The 23,186-nt window shown below is 33.9% G+C and overlaps 4 protein-coding genes across 6 annotated transcripts; 2 read left to right on the top strand and 2 right to left on the bottom strand.

The window, feature by feature from the left end:
* Nucleotides 1-1,181: 1,181 nt before the first annotated feature.
* On the bottom strand, nt 1,182-5,770 carry LOC106135190 (DIS3-like exonuclease 2). Its single transcript, XM_013335422.2, has 3 exons — nt 3,037-5,770; nt 2,400-2,658; nt 1,182-2,124 (listed from the first exon to the last, which is right to left on the bottom strand). Exons 1-3 carry the CDS (start codon nt 5,535-5,537, stop codon nt 1,930-1,932), a joined length of 2,955 nt encoding a protein of 984 aa, XP_013190876.2. The 5' UTR covers nt 5,538-5,770; the 3' UTR covers nt 1,182-1,929.
* A 2,395-nt stretch (nt 5,771-8,165) lies between these two features.
* LOC106135187 (multifunctional methyltransferase subunit TRM112-like protein) lies at nt 8,166-8,828 on the top strand. Its single transcript, XM_013335418.2, has one exon. It carries the CDS (start codon nt 8,419-8,421, stop codon nt 8,794-8,796), a length of 378 nt encoding a protein of 125 aa, XP_013190872.1. The 5' UTR covers nt 8,166-8,418; the 3' UTR covers nt 8,797-8,828.
* Nucleotides 8,829-9,389: 561 nt separating this feature from the next.
* Nucleotides 9,390-14,059, bottom strand: LOC106135186 (cytochrome b-c1 complex subunit 2, mitochondrial). The gene is made up of 10 exons (XM_013335417.2): nt 13,899-14,059; nt 13,615-13,742; nt 12,642-12,816; nt 12,364-12,495; nt 11,905-12,075; nt 11,507-11,601; nt 11,045-11,142; nt 10,414-10,577; nt 9,925-10,146; nt 9,390-9,598 (listed from the first exon to the last, which is right to left on the bottom strand). The coding sequence occupies exons 1-10, from the start codon at nt 13,941-13,943 to the stop codon at nt 9,515-9,517; spliced, it is 1,314 nt and encodes a 437-aa protein (XP_013190871.1). The 5' UTR covers nt 13,944-14,059; the 3' UTR covers nt 9,390-9,514.
* A 1,031-nt stretch (nt 14,060-15,090) lies between these two features.
* On the top strand, nt 15,091-21,913 carry LOC106135157 (enhanced level of genomic instability 1). Of its 3 annotated transcripts, none has more exons than XM_060946551.1 (3): nt 15,091-15,274; nt 17,014-20,552; nt 21,393-21,913. In XM_060946551.1, exons 2-3 carry the CDS (start codon nt 17,017-17,019, stop codon nt 21,661-21,663), a joined length of 3,807 nt encoding a protein of 1,268 aa, XP_060802534.1. In that variant the 5' UTR covers nt 15,091-15,274; nt 17,014-17,016; the 3' UTR covers nt 21,664-21,913. The 3 variants fall into 3 exon arrangements, with proteins under 3 accessions (XP_060802534.1, XP_013190835.2, XP_013190836.2); XM_013335381.2 differs by having other exon boundaries at nt 15,091-15,319; XM_013335382.2 differs by lacking the exon at nt 15,091-15,274 and adding an exon at nt 15,416-15,554.
* Nucleotides 21,914-23,186: the final 1,273 nt, after the last annotated feature.

Genomic DNA, 23,186 nt, shown 5'->3' with positions numbered 1-23,186 from the left:
ATTATCTTTTGGTACATAATATAAATATATATTATGTTCCAAAAGAAAATGAAAATCGGAAAGAAAAAATAATAAATGTAGGTTTTTTCTTTCCTCTCCATCTTTCTGTTTTTACATTAGTGTTTTATACGTTCTTACGTTCATATTTACGCTTTTATCTCACGGGGCACACAGAACCAAGGCTTGAGGACTGAACTGAAAGTTACGTTCAGGTTTACAGCTTAATAATGCCAATCACCATAACGACGGCATTGAGATTCAAATAGCTCATCACCTTAAAGAATCCCAGGTCTATATAGCCTTTGCCTTGATTGACTGTTACAATATGCACGAGAAGGGACATGAACGTCAAGATGGCGGAGCCACCTCGCAAAACACAATTATTGTCAAACCAGCCCTTAGTACCTGGTTTGTACCTGTTGGTACCTATATCAAAAAGGTTTGTACCTCAAAGAATTCAAAAATATCGATTGTGATATGTGGTTCCTCCATCTTGACGTCAAAATGGAGGAACCACCTTCGTTTCTTATAAAAATATAATGTACATCGACTTTGAGATATATTTAAATAAAATTATCTCAAAGTCGATTAAATTTATTTGATGGGTTATTCTACAATTTGAATCCTCGTATTATTTGATACCATAACATTAGCATTGTGATTTTAAATAATTAATAAATATATTTTTTTTGTACTTAATCCTAAACGCCTAAACTATTTTAAAGTAAAGTTTTCGTTTAATACATTTTGCTATAATTATTCACAGGCACTTCTGTCATTTTCTTTTTGTTAATTATTTTCTTAAAAAAGTGCTTTAAAAAACGATTATAGCGATAAGATCTTGGGAGGTACTAACCAGGTACTAAGTGTCCGTGTGGTCATCTTGACGGTATACATTATATTTTTATAAGGAACGAAGGTGGTTCCTCCATTTTGACGTCAAGATGGAGGAACCACATATCATAATCGATATTTTTAAATTCTTTGAGGTACAAACTTTTTTGATATAGGTACAAACTAGGTACTAAGGGCTGGTTCGACAATATTTGTGTTTTGCGAGGTGGCTCCGTCATCTTGACGTTCATGAAGGGACGCTGTTTTTACACACATATTCTCGAGCCCTTACGGGGTAGACAGCGTTTAAATTGTATAAAAATATCAATAAAAAAAACCACTTTCTACTTCACGCATTTATTCGCCATTGGGGCGTACCTTGATTGAGCTTTTCACCTTAATAAACTATTTATACGCTACTTGTACTTGGTGTACTTGGGTCAAAATGGACCACTACAGTCAATGGTGGAAAAAGTCCAGTTAATATTAAAAGTATGTCATAATTAAAAATCAAAACATGCATGTCATAAAATTAACATTTCTTTACAAACATTGCAACAGTTTTAGGTGTAATTTATGCTCATTATTTTATATATTGTACAAGTATAATTAATTGGTATGTCCATATTCACCTGATGGCTTAGCATATTTTTATCATACCAACAATAATCGGTGATGAAATAAAGAGAATTTAAATATAATAAAAATAAGCTTAAAGCCTTGCGTCATTAAATATAAAGAAACATTTTTAAATTAAAAAATCTGATATTAGTCAAAATTTTCTCAATCTTGTTATTTAAACAGGTAAAAAATTCATACAATAAAAGAAAATTAAATACAAAAATTAAGGCATCATATCCATTCATATAAACTGGCAAGTATTTATAAGAGGATGATACGTGTAAATAAAATACAAAGATCAAATCCTATTATACAAATAAAAATCAATTTCTTTCGTCAATCAACAAATCAAAAATTAATCAATTATGCTATATTATTAAATGAAGGTTTCCTAAATAACAATTTTTACATCAACACAAACCCAGAAATGTCTTAAAATACTCTTACAAAAACATTACATAAACAGTAATTAATTTACTGAGGACGCACAAGTTTGATTTCTACTTTAACCATGTCATCATCTCTATATAATTCAACATTTAAAATAGAAAACACTTCTATCACTTGTTTAATTTTAGGTGAACTCTCTGTTTTATTCCATACTAACTCCATTTTCGACAATTTGGTCCCAGCGTCATTTTTCACGCACTCGAATTCACCGGGAAAGTCCTGAAAATATAAATATGTTAATTCAATACATACACAGATACATATCCCATATGTTTATTTTTTTACGCGAGGTCGGTAGAGCCAGGTAGATTCGAAGTTCAGTGGAGATAAGTGGAGTGTCCTCCATTTCTCTGTTAATTATTTTTATTAGTTGGTATGTTGTAACATTTACTTATTAATTAATTATTTTAGTCAACAGCAACTCTTTGGAAAAATACCCAAATGTTGACAAAGATTGAACCACCAAAAGACTATTGAAGAGAGTATAGACTTACATTATTGAAAAACAACCTCCTATTTAAACCCATTGCTATAACAATAACATCAATATATTTTTCTCTTATATCAACTACTACAGCTTCGGTAGTGTATGGTGAATTCATTTCAATATACTTTAGTGTGTATAACTCAGTAGACATTTCACCAGCTTTCTTTGCGTTATATTTCTGCTTGTTGCATTGTGCTGCTATCATGCGAACTTTATCCACTTTCCATGTAGGCACTTCTCTATATTTCAAGCTAGCTGCCAGTAACCTGAAATAAATAATGATTTGTTTATTATTCTAATCTTAAAAGAAAACAGTTAACTAGATACTACTTTTTTTTAAATGCAGTTGTAAAATAATTTTCCTTTTCTTATTGTTGGCTTAGGTGCCAAACTAGGATCATGGTCAAAAGGCGCACCTCGGGAGGTGATTACAAACCGAGATTTATACCAGTTGCCTGAAAGTAGTCTATGACTACTTGTTTATTATACAAGATATATTCTCAGTAGGTCATGGTTTACAGTTTACTTTTTGGAATTTCCATAACTGGATAGATTTGAATCAAAGTACCTAGTTGCTTAATTTACTGATTTGATAGTTTTATAAATTTCAATTTTTAATAACAAAATGTTAGAAATTTAATTACCTGTGAACCATTATATCTGCATATCTTCTTATTGGACTTGTGAAATGAGTATACAAGGGAACATTAAGTGCATAATGGTGGAAATCGTCATCTTCACATCCATATGCACAAAAATACTTTGCTCTTGTCATAGGTTTCGCACATAACATATTCAAAACCATGGCTCTACCTTTATCAGTGCAGTCTGGACCAACATAAGGCAATAATGATCTGTGAAGCTTGCCAGCCGATGTTATCTCCAAGTCAATGCCCATTGGCTTCAGTGCTTTAGCTAACTGCTTCAACATATAAAGACTGGGTGGTGGGTGACATCTCAAAAAAGCTAGTTCTGGGTGATCTTCCTTAATACGTCTTGCAACTGTCATGTTTGCAAGCAACATAAATTCTTCAATAAGCTGATGACTTTCCTTACTATCATAAATACAAAATGATTCTGGAAGCCCATTTGTAGCATTCAAATGAAAGGCAACTTTCGGCTGATCAATCCTTAAGGCTCCACTTTCAAATCTATCTTTTCTTAGAATTGATGCAATTTTACCTAATATCTTGATAGACTTATAAATATCATCATATTGGAATCCATTGTATGTTTCAGGAAATGTTTCTTTAGAGTAATCATTGTCTTCTAAGATAGCTTGTGCGTGGTCATATGCTAACTGGCAACATGAATGAATAACAGTTTTAGAAAACCGGTGACTCAACACTTGCGCATCTTCAGTAATCTCCCAAAATACAGAAAAAGCAAGCTTATCAATGCCAGGAAATAGAGAACAAAGCATGCACAACTCATCTGGTAACATATGGTATGCCCTTTCTACTAAGTAAATTGTGGTAGCCTTCATTGCTACTTTTTCATCTAAAATAGTATTTTCTGTTAAAAAATGTGCTACATCAGAAATGTGAACTCCAATTTCATAATTGCCATTTTCAAGCTGGCGACATGAAACAGCATCATCAATATCACGACAGTTTAAAGGATCAATGCTAAATACACAAAGGGAACGGCAGTCTTCTCTAATCTTGAGTTCTTCCTCAGGTATCACATAATCAAGGCGAGGAAATAAGTGTCTAATTTCAGGCCCAAAAGGGGTAATATCCAAATCATTTTGAGCAAGTATTGCCTTAGTTTCTGACACCATATCACCTGATTGTCCAATGTTACACAGGATTTTTCCTAAAGCAAATCTTGTATCTGACCAATCTACAATTTGTGCTAGAAACAAAGTGTTTTCATATATTTTATGATCTTTGTAGAAATTATCAGGCCAGCTAGTAAATGGTATATTTAATCTAGGCACCCTATGGTCTCGAGGTACAAACAGAGCTTTCTGCCTGTTTTTATCAGCCATTAATTTCAAATGGCCTATACAAGTTCTTCTATGGATTTTTTCTTTTATGAAGACAACTTTACCTTTCTTTTGAAGTTCTTCTCCATCATCTGCCTGTGCATCAGTATCTTCTAGTAATTGAACAACAACAAAATCACCTTCCAGTGCTCGATTACGATTTTTTAATCCTTCAATGAGAATATCTTGTTCACTGCGATCAGTACTTGAAAGATATGCATGTTGAAACTGCTTTGGGTTGATTCTTAAAAAACCTTCAACAAATTTTTCATTATTTAAACCTAAGTCTACTTCTTCTTTATTTATATAAGGTTCAAACTTTTTATCTTCTTCTGAAGTCTGTTCTTTCTTTTTATTCTGATGTCTTGGAGATTTTGTTGCCTTTCCATCTGCTTGAAGCTTTGGTAAATTGACATTGGCATAAGGCTTATGTATAGGAATTAAATTTCTCAAGACATTTTGATGAGCTACATTATACTGAGTTGCTTCATGATTTTCAGAAAGAGACCTGTTCAACAAAGGATGTTGTAATACATTTTGTATATACCTAGGTGTTGTTGGTTCTCTTCCAGTAAATGGTGAACTTGGAACACTTGCAGAACCAGACGCCTGGGCCCAATGAGATATTGGTGTAGTAGGCACACTTCCAGGTAAATGTATAGGACCATTTGCATATTTATACTGTGGATGGTGACTCATATTCTCTAAATATCGACTACTAGTAGGAGCATACAAAGGAGTTACTTGGGTTCTAAAGAAATCTTGAACAGTACTTGTTAAAAACTCATGTTGTACAGGATTCGGTGCAGACTGCATTTTTAACTGTTTTAGCTTTTCTTTTTTCTTTGCATTTTTTCTCTTTGTTGTTCCAGTTGTTCTGCTAGGACTATTCTCTGCATTTGAAACGTTCAAATTTAAATTTTCACATTCTGATGAGACTTCACTAACAGTTGAATTTACAAATGCTTGAGAAGGTAGTTTGGTATCATTTACACCGTCTTTCTGGTTAGTTAACAATGAATCATCTGTAATTTTTAAAGATGTGGTAAAGGTATTAATCTCTTCTACACTTGTTGGTGAAGTTAGCGACGTGGATGTAGACGGTCCTGCGAGTGCAACATTATTGTCCGACGAAATATCTTGAACAGAAGACATTTTAAGTTATAATTTCATTACAATATGATTGATAACAATTAATTTTGACCCAAGAAAATTTTCTCGGAATAAATTATTCACATAAGTTTGTTATTTCCACATTACAATTGTTATTACAAGTACAACATGATCACAATGTTAATAAAACAAAGTAACTACCGCTACCGTAAGCAAGATCAACACCACCATGACACGTTTGACGTTGACGGCAATGACCTTGCTTGAATGACAGACTTGCAGTCCAGTCGATCAAAGTACTACTTTTTATTTTTCAAGACCATAAAAACTAAATTAGTTAAGTTAAACAAAAATCTGAAGGCACCGTCCTGTTTTATAGTTTACTATTTTTTATTTTACCCGTAGCTTTACACGCGCGAATATGTTTTTCATCCCGGTAAAAAATAAGTTCCCGTAGGATTTGCGCATTACCTGTATTGTTTTGAAGGTGACGCTATATTCGCGCCTGTTATTACATATAAATATTATTACTAAGTAAAGACAACAAAAAACTACTACTACTTTAGCACCCTTTCTTTATCACGTTGCAAGGTACATAGGTGATATGTCTGATTTCTCTCTTTCTTCTACTCCGATTAACTTCACAGGACATCATACATTTCAATGACATAATATGCCAATGAATCCTAATTATGAATCCAAAAGTAAATTTGTTACCTCTTCACAGTTAAACCACTGAACCGATCTCCACGAAATTTTACAAACATATAGTGTCAACTAAAGTAAAGGACTTATTTGATTAATTCTGATCACATAATGGCCATATCTACTAAAACTATGTCAAACGAGTAATTGTAAAAAAAGAAGTGTTTCGTTCGTTTAGTTGCATCTGACGACCCGCCCTAATTCGTACGGGTAGCATTATAGATCAATAAAATTTACCTTCAACAGAACACCTCTTACCAACATTTCAAAGAGGAACCAAATCTGTCCACAACTTTCAAGAAAACAAGAAAATATGGGGTCTTTACAATATGTAGTGATTAGTCGATTAAAGTTCCATTCAAAGTTGTCGTTCTCGTCGTAAACGCACATAGACTGCAACGACACACAGATAGGATCCAACACCCCGTCGTTTTTCGTTCGGCCAGCCAGTTTGGCCGGACATTTGGCTAAAAAAGCCGGACACCCTATATTATCGGTAGTCGACTCTCGTCGCCTGCGCTCGGCCACGCAAAGCGGCGTGGCGTGGCGGCGGCACTCGCTTGTTTACGAAATGTAAAAAGCCTAACAAAAGCCGGACAAGACGGACACCGTTTATTTTGGCCGGACATGCGATTAAAAAGCCTTACATATGTCCGGCTTTATCCGGACGCCTGGCAACTCTATTCAGGGCTTTAGGTACATCATTTTCGATGTCACCGTTGCCATTCGGCTGCCTGTTACAGCCCACTCTATAGGATATATATTATAGTCACAGTATATTAATATATACATACATACGTATATCCCTAGCGGGTCAGACAGAGCCACCAGTCTTGAAAAGACTGATAGGCCACGCTCAGCTGTTTGGCTTAGTAATAGAATTGAGATTCAAATAGTGACAGGTTGCTAGCCCATCGCCTAAAAGAGGAATCCCAAGTTTATAAGCCTATCTCTTAGTCGCCTTTTACGACATCCGTGGGAAAGAGATGGAGGGGTTTCTTTTCTTTTTTGTAATGGTGCCGGCAACCACACGGCACTATTAATATATATATAAACTTTATATTATAAAGCATCAAATAGCAAACAAACCTAGAGAGCTAGAGAAATTTTAAATATAGCTGATGATGAATGATAATAAGCCAGTTGTAAATAATTATATAAAATAAAAATAAATGAATAAAGCTTTGAATGTAATGGCCTTATGGCGGGCCTTAAACCTTTAATGCTGTGTCAGTGACGTGCCCAAAATATTTAAAAAGCTAAATGTCACTGTCATTGTCACGTGTGTCATTTATATTCAAAGGAAATGCCTAAGCCAAAACCATCAAAACAAAATCGTTAGGGATGTGACATTGCTGTTTAAAAATCGATTTTTATTTAATCGTTGTATTTTTTAGTATGAAAAATCGATTAATAAATAATCAATTTTTCTTAAGAAAATAGTCGATTTTATTATATTGATAGATAATTTTCTAATTTTTCAATTAATGTCAAAATAAATACCATATACATTATATCAATAGATTTATTCATTAAAAATAAACAGCAGAAACAGTAAGTTCTTATATAATCAACACAAATTAAAATTTTTAACAATCAAGTTTGAAAAATGAAGTTTTAGCAACGAATAATGAATAACATATCAACCGAATGTCGGTAAAATACAGTTCATCGACTAACTCCATCTAGGGAATGTCTGATCATCTAAACTGTGTTAAAAGCACAGAATCACAGAAAGAATGCACAGATGGCGTTAATGTAATATTATGGTGCAATAATAGTAAGTATTCTTTGGCAGTTCGCGTTCCGGACTCCAAGCCAGAAGACAAAAACGTAATGTCGAAGTGCATTTATTGCATGATTATAAAAAATCGTATTAAATTCGATTATGGAAATAATCGATTTTTAAAAGTAAAAATCGATTATTTACATAATCGAAAATTTTTTTACATTCCTAAAAATCGTGCATGCAATGCATGCGCAGTGAGGTCAGGTGTCAGTTGTGATGTTTTGTGTAAAGAAGTTCGGGTGCGAAGTGAATATAAATAAATTAATACATCCCTTATATTTTCTTTTCCTGCTATTAATATACCACAACTTATTGGTAAACCTTTAAAAGATAAGTGAGTGGTTGATATAAATTTATGAACAGCGAATTCGGTTCTAGTACCTTACTTAAATTTTGGGGTTATTGATCAGGGTAAAGATATAAATAAAAATGAAACTTATAACTCACAATATGCTAACTTCTAAATGTCTAAAAGGTGTAATGACAGGTTACCCACTTTCTATTAATGCTACAAATGTAAAAGTAACTGAAGTGGAATTTAATCCAGAATTCATAACAAAAATAATACCGAAATTGGATTGGAATGTCCTATGGGGAGCTGCAAATAGTATTGGTCATAGCGAAGGCCTTCCGACAACCCTAGAACCTAAATATGAGGACGACGAAGATTTCTTAAAAAAAGCTCACAGAGTGCTTCTAGAACTTGAAGTAGAAGAAGGTTACCTAACTTGTCCGGAATCTGGAAGACAATTTCCTATTTCAAAAGGGATTCCAAATATGTTATTGACAGAAGCTGAAGTACAATAAAATAGATTTTAAGGCAAAATGTTTATTATTTGATTCATCCTTAATCACTGTCCAGAATGTTTGAAAAGTGTTATACAAAACCTTACATGTCACTGGCCAGTTAGAAAAATTGAATGTTTTGTTTTCATAAACTTATTTTTACTTTTTTTTAGTGACAAACGGAAACGTAGTTATAATTAGAAAGTGATGTGTGACGTCAATAAGTGATACCTTGTATTCCAATTTTGAAAATGAATCTATTCTACTCATTGATATATGTATATTCCCGAATACTGACTACTCTGATACTGACTAATACAATAACTCTTTATTGCACCACAAACCAACCAGTCTCTACTTAAAAGATATTATATTACTTAGATCACATGAAACCTTTTGCATTGATTCAAATGTGGTTTTCTTATATGTGTTTGGCTTGAACCAACTTCAAACAAATTTCTCCTCCCATACCGACAAGGAGTGTGTATAAAGAGTATGTCCACTCTGATCCATGATTAAGGAATTTTTCGTTTTAGAGCAACAGGTTTAATAGTACGTATAATAAAATCAAGCCTTTACGAACGTTACAAAGACAATGAAATAAAAATATAATGTCAAAACAAAAATGACCATTTATTTTGATTCAACAATAAATAATAATTTTCATAACACAATAACTATTACAGCACGATTTTTTTTGTAGGTTTCATATTCTAAAAAGTGTCTACTTCATTCATATTTAAACTTCGTCCACATAAGGGACAAATGCAAGGTTGCCAGCGGCGCCCATGGAAATCTTGCTTTGTGCAGCTGAGGCCAACGCCTGAAAAAGAAAAAGAACATAAGCTTGACCTTACAAGACCTTTCAACGAGGGCGCTAGGAAAAGTAATTAGTCATGTCAATCAGTATCAGCTGCATGTTTCTCTCATCTATGCATGAGCTCAGTTGCACCCTCTGGTGCTATACTTAAAGGCCTGGAGTACTCTCTAGTTTACTGCCAATAATTAATTGGCTGATTTCGAAGCCATACGTTTGTTCAGAGGAATGCACGCGCTTATAACACTAGTAAGTCCCTGTGCGGCAACTACTCGGAAAAGACATTTCCACATCCACCTCACTGGGGATCTGAAGCTTCAGTCTATTCTAACCTGGTTGACTGTGCTCTCATTGATCTGTTCTACCGCCGCCGCAAGCGTAGCCGGTGGCAGCACGTTGCCCGTGGTGAGTCCCTGTGCGGCGACCGACTCTGCGAGGGAAGTGCCCGCCTCCGCCTCGCTGAGGATCTGAAGCTTCAGTTGGTTCTTGCCGGCGCGGATCGCGTCAGCGCTCAAACCACCCTTCTTTAGCACGCCGGCTACGGCTTTCACAGCCTGTTTAATAAATTGAGTCATTTAGAAATAAAACACAAATAAATTTTAAAAGTTTATGCTTACAATATCCATACATTTTTTATAAATGTGAAAGTATGTCGGTCCTTCACGTCAAAATCATTGAACTTATCTTCATGAACTTTTGCAAATGTCGAGTACAGAGAAGGACATAGGGTACTATTTTCATGCGGACGGAGCCGCCGGGCGAAAGCTAATCAAGCAATATTAAAAAAAAAAAAACAATAATTACCTACAAACAAAACTTACACAGTTGGCTTCATCCTTGGGCACGGAAAGCACTGCACCGAAGAGGCCAGAGTCGGAATACGACACGTTGAAACCGGCGGCGGCGAATGGTCCGATGTTGCCGATCGCTTTCGCTAGCACCGAGTTGTCAGCGCCCCATTTAGTAACCGGACCGTTGCCTAAAGCTAAAAGAGCACATGTTATGTTGAGTGATATTACAACCACCATAACATCAGCTTATAGCCAAAACGGCTGATTGCAAGATTACCTGAGAAAAAGTAATCCCACTTAATAGGTTTAAAGTTTATATTAAAATTAATATAATGTTTATAAATATCAAAATGAGATAAATCAGATTACTTGGCAGGATTGGAACCGGGACAAGTGATAGGATGTTGATGATACTAGCAATGAGCGTCAAATTATAATTGTCTGTTTTCCTTTTTTAATTCAACCATAAACATTTAGGAATATTCAAAATTAATTTACTTTAATAATGAAAAACATGACCCAAGAAGGAGTTTAAAATATTCGAATTAACCACATTTCCTTCGTATAATTCGTAATCATTATTAAAATAACTCCATTGACTTTAACTTTTAGCCTTTATATACCTAAATAAATAAAATACAACGTAAAATAGTAACTTTACCTTTAGCAGCAACAGCTAAAGCTAAGGATGCAGGCGAGCTGGCTGGAGCTCCTTGCAACGCAATGGCTACATGGGCCAGGTCACCGCCCATCTCTTTCCTGAAGAAAATGGTTTAATGGTTATTAATAGAAATAGATTTCTAAAGTCAGTAGATATAATTAGATTTAAGTTATATAGATTTTATGGGAGGTTGCAATATCTTTATCGGGTGTAATAAATTGATATTATAATTATCTGCTTATCAAAGAATTTCATTATAATTTGCTACTTTTGACCAACCTTCTCCGTCAAATGTTTACATACTATATAATCACGTCTATATCCCTTGCGGGGTATACAGAGCCAACATTTTGAAAAGACTGAAAGACCACATTCTTTACTTGTTTACATGTAAAATATCTGCTTGCAACTATTTGCTTTGAATTTTATAGTTAAAAATAATCTTATTACAAATATACAAACCTTAATTCACCTCCATAGTACTTGCTACCCTCTGCCTTTGATTCTTCTCCAAGCCCTGTAAGTTGCAGGCAATTCGCAACTAAGGCTGCTTTGTCCTACAAAAACAAATTAATTTTATTACACATATATTTAAAATTTGCCTTGTACTATGTTCAAAAGAAAATCATCCATCTCTTTTTTATGAATATAGTAAAACGTGACTAAGGGAAAGGGCACATTCATCTAGTGCAAGCTTCCATGCTGATCTGCTAGATTAGAAAAGAAGGGATGTTATACACGTATGTATATGTTTTAAGTCAAAATGGTGATATTCCATAAATCTGGGCATGGCAATGCCGGCCAATCCAAGCAAGAAAGCAGCCAAAAACCATCTTTTTGAAGCTAAAAATGTTTCTTACCTGATTATCACCAACAACGACGACTGCGCAGCGAGCCGCCGTTAGATTAGCGCCAGCGAAGTGTTGGAGAGACTCTGAGGAGATCTTGCCGATCCTCTTTGGTGAAATAAACAAGGAGTTTCCAAGTCCACGACGGTATGCGGCTTTGTGAAGGAGGTCTACAGCTCGCACCTGTTAAAATATAACTTTTAAATCATTTATTCAAATTAATCTCTTATAATACAATACAATCGTCACCTGTTGACTTATAAGTAAATTAATCACTCTTTTTTTGTCGCGTCATCAATCCCAGCTACTGCACCCATAGACAATAACTTTGTGATCCCTGCTTTTTCTACTTATTGACGTGTCGAAATCATTACAAAATTTTACTGCTACACATTCAAAATACCTCCGGGGTACAAAATACCTTCTTTTTTTATTTAAAAATATATCTATAATTTGAAACATAAAACATACTTGAGGATACAGAGCTGCCAGCTCATACTTGAGGCGGGGCACATTGTCACTTAGCTCCCAAGGCCGGAACTCCTGACGCGAGATCAAGGAGGCCAGGATTTCAACTGCATCTTGGAGGTTGTCTTGTGTAGCCTGTATAAATAAATATCTTTAGATAAGAAAAATAATTCAGAGGACTTCATGGTATTAGGTACAATATATCAACTGATTTGAAATAAAGAGTTTTACACCAATGCATTGGATTTAAATATATTTTTTAAATAATTATGACTGTTTACCTCAAGGGTGTAATAAACAAATTCCCTGTCTCCTGAAGCGCTTACAGAGGCACCAATTTGGGCTAGCTTGCGGGCGATTATGAAGCTGCTAGCACATCCAGTGGTGAGGCCGGCAGCAGAGCGCAGGACATGGGAGACACCCAGCTCTGTTTGTGGCTCATAGCGCGAACCAGCCCTGACAACAAAATTTGTAATGTACACAAAATTCTGATATTTTTATCTAAAAGTGGTAACTTAAAACATAATGTATAAAAGGCAATTAGGAAATTTGTATTTTTATTAATTGTAAAAAATACATTTGGTACATCCAGTGTATCCACTATCCATTGATCGTCACTATTTTACTGAGACACTTAAGACCCATTTATTTTTGCAAATGTGACCCATTTGAGCATCTTACAAAAACTCAATGTGTGTTCTCAATTTGCAATAATTTCGTCCCTGTGCAATAAGAGAGGATTTCCCAAAATTGGGAACCATCATGCCAAATTTTTTATCTTTATGCCCAGTGGTTTGGGTTATGCATTGATATGTCAGTCAATGTCAGTCTGTCTTCAATCGGGTAAGATGGAAGACAAATGCCTAGTCAAATATTGAATACAAATAGAATGTCTTCATATGAAGAGAGAAAAAAGATTTAACATTTCCAACAACAAATTAATGCGAGTGAGACATGTTTAACATGTTCAACAATCCAGCTGCATGTGGACTTCATAACTGTTTGCTTTATCTAATGGAGAATAAAGTGATTAATATCTATATACCTTCCAGAAAGAAATACTATAACGAAAATTCACATTGATAAACTTATATAAAGTGAATTTGTATTCAAAATCACACCTCTTTTGCATAGGGAAAAACAGAAACTACAGCTTTCTACTTGCCATTCAATCTTGATAGAATCAAAAATTGGCTACCAAATAGAATATAACCCAGCAAGAGGCTGATACTAGCAGTAATTTTTTTTCAATACCTGAATGCAACGGTCACTCTTGCCACAGGAGAGTTGGTGTCAACTCCTGCTATGAAGGTCTTGTTTGGCAAAACACTTGTTTGAATAGTTTCACTCCTTGCAGGTGCTGCCTGAGCATAACCCCTTTTCTAAAAATAAAAATACTTCTGAATTATTGACCCAAAATCTAACATTATCAATTGATTAGCACTGGATCGGTTTTACATAACAGGGGGTTATACGATAAAAATTGTAGAAATAAGCTAAAGTTAAGACATCGTAATGTATTTTTTTTATATATTTACCATTAAATGTCGAACGAGTGAGTTAGAAAGTGTTTTCGAAGCCATTTTTATGAAAATTTTGGCGATTTTTCAGAAAATCTCTTCAAAAATATAAATTTATTGAAAAGTCACCAGAGACAATGATGAATTGAATGACTGAACGAAAAAGGGATGCGCACGCACGTTGTCTATCGAAAGTAAACACATACATACATAAAATCAGGCCTCTTTCCCGGAGGGGTGGGCAGAGACTACCTCTTTCCAATTGCCACGATCTCTGCATATTTCCTTCGCTTCATCCACATTCATAACTCTCGTCATGCAAGCTACACACAATAATAATAAGCTAAACACATACAATAGAATAAAAACCATACTTCAAAAATATAGTCATTAGTATTGTATACATTTTATAAGATTTTTCTTTCTTTCTTCTTTACATGAAAGAAAGAAAAATATTTTATTTGATATCACAAACTTAACTATACTAAGTAACTCTTTTTTACACAACTGACTGTGTTTATGGTGTGTGTACAGACATGTAGTCATATCTATTTCCCTTACGGGGCATACAGAGCCAACAGTCTTGGGATTTATTTTATCTGATAGAGAAACAAGAAATCTTACTGGTCAGTCTCACTGTACCTTAATATTTTGCTTCAGTACGTGGTAAACATCATGGCATGGCACGCGTAACGCACGACTAAGTACTTCAATACGGTATTTATTTAATTTATCGAGAGTGCATGATTTCACAATTACTACCGATAACACGGAAAGGATTAGCCAACATCGAACGGTTAAGTTGCCTGAATCATGATTATTAGGGAAGGATATCCATTTAAGCAGTTTAGTATTAAAACTAATGTAAGTACATCAAACTTCGAAAATAGTCATTGGTACATGGCCGAGGTGTGATTCGAACCGGCCTTTATGCGCAACACGCGTTTTAACCGGACACCTTACCGATTCGACCAATGACGCTTTCGCTACGCTTAAATCAAATCAAACATCTTTATTGTGAAACACAGGTAAAAACAAAAAAAAAAATTGGTCAACAATAAAATTACAGGCTTACTACGATTTACTACCGTTCGGTTATAAAAAAGTAAAATAACAGTTTATCGTACACAATATGTCAACTGTCATGATGACATTGGCAAATTGCTCTAAATTTCAACGTCAAGACGCCAAATCAAGCCATCAACGTGTAGTTTTGTTTGAAGGAATACCTAGATATGGAAATGCCGCCAATTTATAATGTGTACTACATTTTTGTCGCGATTTCGCATAATTAGCTGTGAAATTGGTGGATATTCTGTGATATTTATGTACTTATAACAAGTGTATAAATGTGACTCTTTTAGTGTTAGAACATTGGTATATCTGAAAACAAGGTATCTGAGTGTTTATGGTGTGTGTACAGACATCTTGCATGATTGGTATGTTTATTTTTTGAAATAAGAATGGTTGCTTTCCTCCTTTTACTAGTGTTATGTTGTCAGTCTTATATAATTTATATTTTATAATCCTAAAATCCTTCGATGCTAGAAATTCAGTGCAATGGATAATCTTAGATTGCAACACCAATGGAATCTAAGAGAACTCTACTTCTCGTAAATTTTCTGACTATGGAGTACATATAAACAAAGTAGACGATATACGTAATATTTCCAGGTTGTATTCTTTTATGTTACGAATATATTTTAATTTTAAGCCTAATCACTAAGCCTTAACGAATACCAAGTTAAGAAGCCTTTCCTTGATATACTTTTTCAATCTGCATTTCAAGCAAATCAGAAACATAGTTTTTGCTAGCTAACTATGTTTTGTCATTTGCTACAAGACCCGCATGGAACCTGCATGGAACCTGGCACTAGATGGATAAGCTTGAAGTTTGTGGATAATATTTAAGTTTATGTTAGCTTAGTCTTTATATAAGGCTAAAAATCTTAAGCAGTTAATTGCCAATAATTTATATATAAACTGATTTGTATATTTGTTTGTAATGGTTTAACTATGCTAACTAAAACTGCTGGACTAGTTTTAATTAAATTTGGCACAGGGATAGATAGAAAGACAAAATACCTCCATATGTAAGCTTTTTTTTTGGAAATTCTAATTGAAGTTGAAGTCTTGCGCAAAAGCTAGTGTTTTATCACTTAAATAAAAGATTGAAATTGTGCTGTGAAGCACTGAAGAGGTATCAGGTAAGGTTGCAGTGTTTAATAGGTCCAGATGCTAAAAGTGGAAAAAAATGTAGTAGCAAGTTAGTTGTACTGCCTTTCAATTCGTGTTGGCTGAGTGCTAGGAGATTGGTGTAATGCTGTCATTGTGCCACTTTTCAAAGGAAAAATGATTGCAGTATAAGCCTGCTAAGCATCTCAGCAAATTGCATGCAAAGGTGTTGATTAATAGAGTGAATGATGACAGAATATGGGATGCCCAATCAGGATTTTGAAAAGAAATGGGATGGATCAGGTTTCATTGCAATGCATAGCAATAAAGTTTTTGGCCAAGAGCCAGAAAGTCTATTGCTCATTTGTGGATTTTGTAAAGGTCTATGACAGATTGGAATGAATTATGGTCAGCACTTGATATGTATGGAGTGTGCAGTTCCTTGTAACACTGCAGCACAGCACTGAAATCATTATGTAAGGATTCAAGTGCTTGTGCTAGGATTAATGGGATGCACTGAGATTTAATATTCAGCAAGGTTGTGTTGCGTCACCATTTCTGCACAACCTATTCATTGATAGTTGTTTGATAGGTTTGAAATAGTCTGAAAGTGGATTAAGGATGAATGAGTTACTTTTCAACTGACTTTTCCATGCTGATGATCACACTAAACTAAAGGTTGGTTTGGTCATGTTAAGAATATGATTAAAAGCAGGTTGACTAAATAAATATACAAGGGTGTGTGTACCTTGATCAAATCAGAGTTATTCTGGCAAAAGGTGAAGAGTAATGGAAAATGACGAGCTTGCATAAAGAGAATTATGAAAGAAGTATGCAGGGATTATGGCAAGTGAAAAGATTTCATCTCATTCTCTTTGGAAAAGAGGGGTTATTTTATGTATGTCAATAAAAGATCTGAGTAAAGTTGAAATGAAATACAAAAATGTTTTAATTTCAGGTTATGTCCTTTTTGCTGACATCTGAGAATAAAACAGATAGTGTAAGCACATTGAGTTTGAATGATTTAAGTAAAAAGAAATATCACAGATGTATTCTGAAACCTAAAGAAAATACTCGCAAATATAAATGCATGAGAACACTTAAAAATAAGTTAAAGAAATATAAATTGAGACATGATGGAATTGAGGATCAAGATGTTATAGATGTATCCCAAACATTAATAAAATCTCTGTATATTAAATCACCCAAAAAGCAAAGCAGCAATCAAAATAACAACTGCATATTTGGTGAAAATTATCATCCCAAAAATTACCTTTTTAAGATGGGTAGATGGAAATGTATTGATAAAACCATTCAAAATTCTGATTTAAATAGTCCATTAACAAATCAGTCTATTAATAAAATTCGTGACACTTTACCAATTTCGGAAGGCAAAGGAAAACAACAGACAAATGCGTTTAAACTATTAATGGATTCTAGAAATAAAAGTATTGGCAGCAATTCTCCAGGAAAGGAAAAATCTATTGATGAAAATGAAAGTCAGGAAAATAAAGAGAAAAAAAGCATTAAAGCCAAAAGAAATTTGGCGCTCCAAAAAATGGCAGAGGGTAAAGGTTCATTAAAAAACAAAGAAAAGGAAGAGTATCAAGAGTATTGCATTAAGAAAAAAATGGAGAAGAGAGCAGAAAGATTAAAGAATATGATAACTAGTAACATTCGGAATCTTAAAACTGAAAAAGACACAAATAAAGACCTTGTTAGAAGTGCATCAACTGAAGAACTTTCATCTGAATTGGATGAACATATATCAAAGCAAAAAAATCTGACACTAGTTAGCTTATTTGATGATCCTGAAATTCAAAACAGTGTTAGTCCAATTAAAAATATGATCTCTAAGGAAGATAGTGAGTTTTTAAAAAAGTTATCACCATCTTTAAAAAAGAAAGAAAATATGTTGAGTTACTTTAAAAAAATAGAAAGAGATGTTTCTATATCAAATGATGTAGAAAACGAGAATCGCATAAATGATGTTATTATAAAAGTGAAAGTTTCATCCAAATTGAAGAAAAAAGTTAAGAAACGGAAATGCCATATTCCTAAAATAATGGATGAAGAAAATGCAAAATCTGAAAATGTATTAATAGATTGTATTGAACTAAATTCTGATGATGCAAGAAAAGATAGACGAAAGAGAAAAAGAAGCGATAATACTTGTGGCAATATATTAAGTAATTGTAATAGCAAAGATGTAGAATCATCATCTACTGAATGTAGACCAAAACGAAATATTAAAAAACCTGTTAAATATACAGATGATGTTGAAGTATTTAGTTCTGATGATGAGTTACATATTTTTACACCTAAAAAGAAAAAACATGGAGATAAGAAAATTCATCTGAATAAAAATAGTTCCAGAGTTCAAAATATGCGTAAAAGTCAAACTTCTCCAAAATTACCTGACAATGCTGACAAACATAGTCATATTAGTAAGTCTAAAATGGAAGAAAACAAGAAATCTGACAAAGTTCTGAAGAAGAACGTAAAATTAGCACCAATATTTGCAGCTAAACCACAACTTAATCCAGAAGCAATTGAAGCTAAACAAAAGTTTCTTCATAGTGGAGTACCTGAAAAGTTGAAAAAGATTATTGCTGAACAAAAAACTAGATTTGTGGAGCAATGCATTTTTCCCATCACAGTTCATATCCAACAAAATACAAACAACAAACTTGTTTTGTCTTCAACACCTAACAATTTGAATAAAGATATGTCTGATGATGAGCTTTGTATCTCATTAGAAGGTAATTTGTTTAAAAATCTAACAGATTCTTTAATACATAAGAAAGAAATAGAAAATATTCCAACAGTGAAATGTGAAAAATATACAATGTTACAACATATCAAGAAAATATATCCTAAATTTCCTGTATTTAGAACATATCGTATGCTACAAGAGAAGAAAAGTGGACAAATAAAAGATTGTAGTTATCAAGATGTCGATAACAGTATAGAGGTGATTTATGGAATGAATGATCTAGTTAATGAGAATCCTGATAAAATGAATTGGGTTGATAAGTATAAAGCGACTTCATCAAAACAAATTATTGGAAATTTTGAAAACATAAAAGAGATAAGGAAATGGTTAGTTACTTGGACTGAAAATGAAGAAAAATCAAGAAATAAAATTAACTTTGAGTCTGATTCCTCAGATTTTTATCATTCAGATACAGATAGTAAAGACAGTTTTAAACCAACTAATAATTTACTCATTATAGTTGGCCCAGTTGGGAGTGGTAAAACATCTAGTATTTATGCAGTTGCTGCAGAATTAGGTATTAAAGTAATTGAAGTAAATGCGAGTAGTAAAAGAACTGGGAAAATAATGCTTCAAGATTTACAAGAAGCTACTCAGTCGCACAAAGTGAATAGAGGAAAAGGTAGTGCAGATAATTCTCAAAAATCACAAGAAATTCTTGAAAATAGTCCAAAACCTTTGAACAAACGAGGAAGACCAAAGAAAAGTTCAGAGAAATCTTCATGTAAAAGTAATGTGTCTAAGAAAAATGAAAATCTAGGTAAACCTTCAAGCAGCCAAGATAATTGTAGGACAGAAATGTCTCTTATTCTTATAGACGATGCAGATATCGTATTTGAACAGGATGATGGATTTTGCTCTGCTATTGTCCAGTTAGTCCAAAGCTCTAAACGACCAGTAATTTTGATCTCATCATCTGCTTCGTGTACACATCTACAAAGATTCTTACAGAGTGCTAAAGTCATAAGCATGCATTCTCTCCAGCCTAGAATGCTTGGTACTTGGTTAGATATCATGTGCTTAGCAGATAGTGGGGTCTGTGTGCCTGGTACAGGTGCAACAATCTTAGACTTTTTCAAAGGGGATATAAGAAAAGCTATAAACTCATTGCAGTTTTATGTTTCTTCTCAAAAACAGACTGAAAACGAACAAGAAAATAATACACAAAATTTGGACACTTTTGTGGATGACGAAAATTCAAGTATGTCTTGGGTAGAGCATGATAATGTTGAAAACAGACTTCATATTGCTAACAGTTTAGAACTCATAAATCAATTGCGTCAATGTATAATTGGACAGCAACTAACATTGTTTCAATGTAATCATCAATTGGATTTGTTTAATGTGTGGTGGAGCATACCAAAACTTCTTATTAATCCTAGTAGCTTTGGGCAAGTTAGTAAACACAATAAAGATGAACATTCTGGACAAACAGTTGTGGGAATAGAGGCTATTGCCAATGCTTTTGACTCTGTGTCAATGGCAGAATATTTTAGACCCACTAAGTCTGCCATGGCTGATGATATAACATCTCAACCTTGGTTTTCTGGGGAATGTGACAGTGTCTCAGAGACAGAGCATTTATATGAATATGATAGAAGTGAAGAACTAATTGAAGAAATTTCACATAATCTTGTTTCGGGTTCAATTTTAGAAGCCCAAAATATTATGAATATTACATATAATACTGATGTGCAATTTCCGAGTATGGATGAATACAGGTTAGTAAATAATATATACATTTTTACATAGTCTAAGTAGCAAGGTATTAAAAGTAACTAACTGGTAATTGCGACCATGTGGAATGACGATGACGGATGACGACGATGACTTGTGTGAGTAACATACATTAAATGAATATCAACTGATGGTTTTACAGTGAATAAAAACTTAAGGGAACATGTACATTAAAAGATCTAAATGTGTTGTCCTAATAAGCTGAGTTAAATTACCCCTCTCAACAGGGGCTTATTCAGAAACTTTTAAAGGTCTTATAATCCTTTCTTATCTTTGAGGTAAATAGAACTGTTGAAAAGAGAAAGAATAATATTTTTTTGTTCTTCTATGGCATATGTCTTAGATAATGAGACATCTATATATCAACATTATAGATAGTATATGTCAATGCTCGTGAATAGGGGGAGGGATAGTCCACACATAGTGTTTCCTTTTAATAATTGTCATTTTTCACATCTTAATCGATATTTGTCTTAGGCGGACCCGATCCCTCTTTTGGGAAGGCGCAGTCAAGACGAACATCTGCGGACGAGGATGATTCAGTAATAAACCCAAAGCTCTGAGAGAAATTATTAGGAGCAATATTCTATGAACGAAATTTGTACAGATACATGAATGAAGATTTGGTTGTGCCACACGATCCGCCGCAGTCGCTGCATTTGAATAAATTAATAAAAAGTTTTATGCAACTTTGTGTACTAGTCTGCACAATAATAAAAGCTAACATTGTGGCTGTAGTTTGCGGGTAGTGGTCATTCTGCATTCACCTATTTAAATATATTTTTATCTGTTATATCTAATAAATTTTTCCTCTTACTTTCCAGGGAAAGACATAGAATCGTTTCAAGTCACAATAGCCTAAGTGGCTGTTTAAATCCTTCTGCAGTATTGGACCGAAAAGCTCTCGCATTGGATTATTGGTCTTTCTGTCGCACAATATGCAGGTTAGAGAAATCTAAAACTGACAATAATAGCAAGAGAAACAACCGTTTCTGTCATTATCTAAAGTCTTTGAATGTTACATGCAAAGTTGGTAATTTTGATAAGTTAGCTGATAGTCTTGTATTCAAAGGAAATGAAAACGAAAAAATTTAAATAGATTTATTATAGTTTAAAAATGTAAGTTTATTTATTTTGTATCTATCAATTGATGACTCAAAGTTCTTTTTTATTTTGCTATTGCATAGATACTTGATTCTTTCTTTGGTTATATTAATTTTTCCGAATGGATGTGAATTGATGTGGTAGTTGTAAATTAGTAATTATGTTTTTATTAGTCAACTTCTTGAAGAAAAGTGACTCCTAATTTAGCCAATTTTTGTTTAGATTACACTCAATGACACAATTTTATGTGTTTTAATTATAACAATCTATAAAAGTTCCCTACATCAAAATTGGATTACACTGAAGAGAAAAAAGTCAGTCTTCAGGGTTTCAAGTCAGCAAAAATAAATGTGACTTATGGGAATTAATTAGGTAGTTTAATAGAAAACGAAATAATTCAGATTTCTATGGATATGTGACAATTCCACAAACGTCACTTGCCATCAAAATCATAGTGAGAATACGACACGCTTGTTTATGGCGCCATCACAAATGTCACACGCCACCAAGCCCATCACAGCATGTATGCTAAATCGCGCAAGAGCAAAGATTTCACGAATTGGAGCATAAATACAACTCAACATCCTCGGGCTGCGGTTCCCCAGGCTTCACACCTAGCCTGCCGGAAGATCTTCCCTTTGGTGGCGGGCGAGTTCGAATCATCGCTCCCACTACAGATAGTTTATACCATACCTACCTTTGTACCTCATAACCTGAGTTTGTTCTGTTTTTCTTTTTTTTTGGTGCAATAAAGAGTTTATCTATCTATATCACACTTAGTAATTTAGCACAAAATGTAAAAGATTATCAAATCGACATACACAAAACACAATGAGTTTATTCTATGAGCAGAGGATTAGATTTAGGGATTGACTGCTTTATTGCAATACATTAAGATCCATATAGTAAGCTAAGAAAGGATTTATAGATATTTCCGCGGGAACGGGAGGATTACCGTTAGCAATGTTGGTGATTGACTAATAGGTACATTTTCGTTTAACGAATTACATAGCTGTAGGTTAAAGATATGGTCCTTAGAAATACGTAATAAATGATGTCTCTTTCTTTTGTCCTTCTCGCTATTGATTTAACGGCCTCTGTGGCGCAGCGGTAGTACCTACGCTTGTCTGTGACATCGGAGGTCCCGGGTTCGAATCCTGACCAGGGCATAATAAGAAAAGAACTTTTTCTGATTGGCTAGGGTCTTGGATGTTTATCTATATAAGTATTTATTATAAAAAATAGTATCGTATCGTAATAGTATCACGTAACGCAAGTCTCGAACTTACTTCGAGGCTAACTCAATCTGTGTTATTTGTTTCGTATATATTTATTTATTTATTGATTTGAAGCCAGCTGTTTAGTGTCGCTTTCATATTTATAATTTTGTATAGGCGTTTCATATTTTTAAACGGTTTTTATTAAACGGTTTTTAAACGGTTTTATTTAGCTCACCCCGTTTGTTTTATTTATTCTTGGGTCAAATTTAGTAATTCAAATTTCACCCTCTTCCT

The sequence above is a fragment of the Amyelois transitella genome, chromosome 11 (assembly GCF_032362555.1).
Source record: "Amyelois transitella isolate CPQ chromosome 11, ilAmyTran1.1, whole genome shotgun sequence".
Classification (NCBI taxonomy): Eukaryota; Metazoa; Arthropoda; class Insecta; order Lepidoptera; family Pyralidae; genus Amyelois; species Amyelois transitella.
Note: the sequence above shows the minus strand (reverse complement) of the source record. Positions and strands in the feature narration are given on the sequence as shown.